The sequence below is a fragment of the Nestor notabilis genome, unplaced genomic scaffold (genome assembly GCF_000696875.1).
Source record: "Nestor notabilis isolate BGI_N333 unplaced genomic scaffold, ASM69687v1 scaffold30872, whole genome shotgun sequence".
Lineage (NCBI taxonomy): Eukaryota > Metazoa > Chordata > Aves > Psittaciformes > Psittacidae > Nestor > Nestor notabilis.
Window position 1 is genome coordinate 1 of NW_009918358.1, and position 4,324 is coordinate 4,324.

The 4,324-nt window shown below is 55.4% G+C and overlaps 1 protein-coding gene across 1 annotated transcript; it reads right to left on the reverse strand.

Moving 5' to 3' along the window:
- Positions 1-1,482: 1,482 nt before the first annotated feature.
- Positions 1,483-4,118, reverse strand: IFT46 (intraflagellar transport 46; the record flags this gene model as incomplete). The annotated part of the gene is made up of 8 exons (XM_010009675.1): positions 1,483-1,578; positions 1,946-2,031; positions 2,270-2,330; positions 2,585-2,651; positions 2,815-2,936; positions 3,341-3,469; positions 3,837-3,930; positions 4,044-4,118. Coding segments are annotated over 8 exons (730 nt in total), but the record flags the coding sequence as incomplete, so codon positions are not given.
- Between the last annotated feature and the right edge of the window lie 206 nt (positions 4,119-4,324).

Sequence of the window (4,324 nt, forward strand, 5' to 3'; positions counted from 1 at the left end):
CCCTGAGGCAGCTCTTAACCATTTGGGTTTAGCTTGGGTGAAGCAGGAGGCTGGAAGTGAGGCCCCGGGTGCTGGTGCAGAGGGATAGGCAGGGCCACGGGCCCTATCTTGGTGGGGGCTTGGTGTCTGGCTCTCACCCCTTTCTTTCCCTGCAGCTTTCCCAAAGGACACAGGAGCTGGTTCTGGGGGAGAGGAGAGCACATAGCCAGGGCTGGAGAACTCCCTGGTCCTCAGCAAGTTTGGTGAGGGGGTGTGGGTGGACAAGTGGCCCCAAAAGCCATGCTGGTGGGACACCGGCCTCCATGGCCGCCCCAAAGGGCAACAGCAACGACTGTCTTTGTCCCGCAGGTTTTATCCAGCTCCCAAAGTCCGGGTGCATCTACCAAGCGCCCAGTGTGAGCAGCGAGGAGATCTGGCTGTGAGACATGGCAGGGTGCCTTGAGCCAGGGCTGCCTGGCCCCAGATATGTGCCAGCCCCTGGAGGAGCGCAGCCATGGGGGCTGTGCCGGGAGCAGGGTGCTGACCAGCCCTGGCCACCACAGGTCCCGGTAGCTGTGCTGTGAGCCAAGGTATGGTTTTATGTAGCCTGTGTGCTTTAGGAATAGATGCATCAAAGCTGTTTATAGCCAGGCTCAGCCCTGCTGCCAGCACTGAGGTTCCTCCCAGGGCGAGGCCAAGCACCAGCCTTGCTTTTGCAGGTTCATGGCCCACTTGCTGCATGATCCTTGCCATCCCTGCCAGAGCTGCAGCAGATGGGTGGGCAGGGGCTGGAGGGAGTCCTCCCCACAGCAACAAACCAAACTTCAGTGTCTCTGTGGTGCCACACTGGTTATTTAATCACAGAATCATAGAATAGTTAGGGTTAGAAAGGACCTTAAGATCATCTAGTTCCAACCACCCTGCCATGAGCAGAGACACCACGCACTAAACTATGTCGCCCAAGGCTCTGTGCAACCTGGCCTTGAACACCACCAGGGCTGGAGCATTCACAACTTCCTCGGGCAGCCTATTCCAGTGCCTCACCACCTCATTTCTTGTTTCTCCTCATTTCTCCTTGGCAGCAGCTACAGGGCTTGAGAACAGGAAAAGGGGCTCAGTAAGAGGGAGCAGAAGAAATCTGAGACCCCCAGTTAGGCTGCGGAACGCACTGGTCAGATCCTAGCGCCATGTCTGAGGGTGGAACTTAATCCCATTTGCTCTAGCACTTGTCATGTGCACCTGAGGAGCCCCAGCGTTGCAGCACCCACAGCTTAGGGAGCCTGTCACTAGGAAGAGCTGGTTTAATGTTGAACTCATCAGGAACAAGCCAAAATTGGAGCCATGAGGCAGCTTCTGCAACAGCGCGATGAGTAGAGTCCTACTCTACGAATACAGCACAGTTCAGCTGTGTCTCTAAAGCCAGGGAGGCTCCTGATGTTCTCTGCACTGCTTCACAGGCTGCTGATAGTAGCAGACATTGATCCAGGGGTTCAACATGAAGCTTCAAGTAAAGCTTAACGCCTCCACCTCTGCCGCTTGCGAAAGTGGGTTGGATGGTGGGCTCCTGCCCTTCTTCCCATCAGCCAGGGGCTTGAAATGCTGCAGAGGAAAGAACGTTATTAGTGCAAGGATTTGGTGCTTGTTCAAGAGTACAGGCGTGCGCATGAAAATGCTGCCCCTCTGTGTGAGCTGTGGGCTCAGCAGCTCCTGACTCCAGTAGGAAAAGCACCAGACTCATATGGGCTCATGCTGGACTGTTAAATGATGGCACCTCATCCCTGAGGCACCTCAGGGGCTCCTTGTGCAATGTTGAGGTGCCAGGGAATCAAGCAGCTTAGAAAATGCTCTTTGGGGCCCTTTGTCTAGCCTGCCACCCCCTCACAGACACCCACAGCAAAGCCAAACATGAGGAGAGAAGCCTTGTGATACTTCCAGCTGGGTGAGCAGTGCCTGCCTGAAGCTGTACCTGTGAGTTCTTGAACTCGGAGTAGACAGAGAAGAGGATGTGCAGAGGCTGGATCCGGCTCTTGTACACAGGAATGTCCAGAATAGCTACAAGCAGAAGCATGTGAGAACGTCCGAGTGCTGCAGGTAAAGACTGAACTTCCCCCTGCCCACCACTACTGGGGTTTCCCTCATCAAAGACCGCAGGCACCCGCGTCTGAGCGCACGTCCCACTGCAGACAGCAGAGAATGATCTCGACCCCTCGGGGCTGAGCCTGCCTCTAACAGTCCCTTGCTTTAGGAGAGACAGTGCTGGGCCAGCAGCACATTTGTGCTCTCAGCTTACCGCAGATCATGTCGACGTACTCGGCCAGACCACAGCTCATCTCCGCCGTTGGGAGCCCCACCTGGAACAGATGGAGCTGTCAGCTCTGCTCCTGTATGGCACGCGCTGCTCTCGGGCCAAGCACAGTGCCCAACCCAGGCAGCCACCAGGAATTCAGGCATCAGGCTGCTCCCCCAGCTTCTGGTGAGGAAGAAATGGGAAGCAGGAACAAATCCGAGTGGGCCGGGCGAGGGGCAAAGAGCCCAGAATGGAGCAGGCCCCCAGCTTTCCTGGAAGGTGGTTGTAACACCAGTACCAAGCTAACTCCCAACATACCTTAGCCAAGAGCTCCTCAAATTCCGGTGACCATTCCTGCATCAGGGTTTCTATGTCAGGCATTGGCCTGCCAGGCAAGAAAAGGACAGAAACTTCAGGATCACACCCAAGTGAAACGGGTTCTTGCTGCCGGGCTGCGGCACAGGGGACTGGCAGTGCTCAGCCCCCGGCCTTTGCCACCAGCCCCGCTGTGACCTGAGCCGGGCACGCACATGTGGCAGGGGGCTCACCGGGTGTAGTGGACCCTGGCAGGGGGTTTGCAGCGGTGCAGTTCGTTGATACTTTCAATCCAGCTCTCAATGGCTTTGGGGTTCTTCTCTACGTTCTCCACACTCTTCACTTTTATCTGCTGCTAAGAACAGAAATACAAACGTGGAAGCATTTCAGGGTGTTTGGGGGGCTTTTTGGCATCCCCTGCATTGGCTCCACGTTAACCATGTGTTTTCTCTTTCCTAGTTGCACTGCACCAACCAGGGAGAGGCACGGGCAAACAGAATGCTGAGGAAAACCAGGTATTGACAACCAACAGGAAACAAAGCTTCCCTTGAAGGAAACTGATCCGAGACCTGAACCAAGCCCTGCCATAGATCCGCTGCAGTTTAAAGCTAAAGAAAAAGGTTAGTGTTTTCCACCTTTGGAGCCAAATTAGAAGCTGTGCTGCAATGCTGCAGTCACAGAGACAGAAGTAAGAGCAAAATGCAATGTTTTTGCCACAGGCAGCATGCAGCAAGTGGGACCTCCCCGTCCCTGACTCACTGTGATGTTGTGCTGCTTGGAGTTCTCCGTCAACCAAAGGGAGAGCACGGTGGGATCTGACTGCTTGGTCGACGGCTCGTCCAGGACCAGCAGCCCCAGGTTATCAGGGCTGCCATCGGGACGGGGAACCTGCAGCCAAACAGAGGCCCTGTTCCTGCGGGAGCCTTAGAGCAGGGGAAGTTGGGCTGTTTTGGAGGGATCCTCTCTGTGGTTTAAAATCCAGACCCTGAAAGGCATTGGCAGGCCTGCTCTCTTGACTACGTGTTGTTAGTACAGTGCTACCTGAAAAGCACAAGGTGCTGGATAAGGGAAACACGGCCCTGGCCCCAAATTACACCCGAGGTAAGTGTTTGTTCTGTCTGACCACTTGGGGACAGAGCTCCTAGCACTGCGGGCACAGTGGCTGCCACTGCGCTGCAGGGTCAGGCTCAGGCCAATACCAGGTCCCGTTTCAGCTCACACACAGCACGCGCAGAGGAAAGCGAAGCAACTGTACCTTTAGAAATGCGTCAATATCCCCAACTGCAGGAATAAAGTCTGGAATGAAAGGCTGCAGTTTGTACTCAATCTCTATTGGTTTGGGAGTGTACCTGGGAAAAACCAGCACCACTGTGGGAGCAGCAATGGACTGTCCTGCAACCCTGCCCCAGTAACTGACACAAAGGAGAACGAGGAGCAGCAGGCTAAACCCCCTTCGACTCACCTCTTGATATACTCAAAGAGTTCTTTGATTTCAGAAGACACGGGCAGGTAGTCGTAATCTGCTATACTGAAGTCCCTAAAGGAAGGCAGAGAAATGCAGGCAAAGATTACCGTGCAGGAGGCAGTCCACAAGCGGGAACCAGCCGTGCAGGAAGCTGAAACACCAGCGCAGGGCGTCCCCTCTGATAAGACCTCTTGCACAGGAGAAGGACCCCTGGGCCCTGTTTTGCCTTAGGCCTGGCAGGCGCGGCCGGCACTTGGCCACGCTGCCTGCGGCGGGAG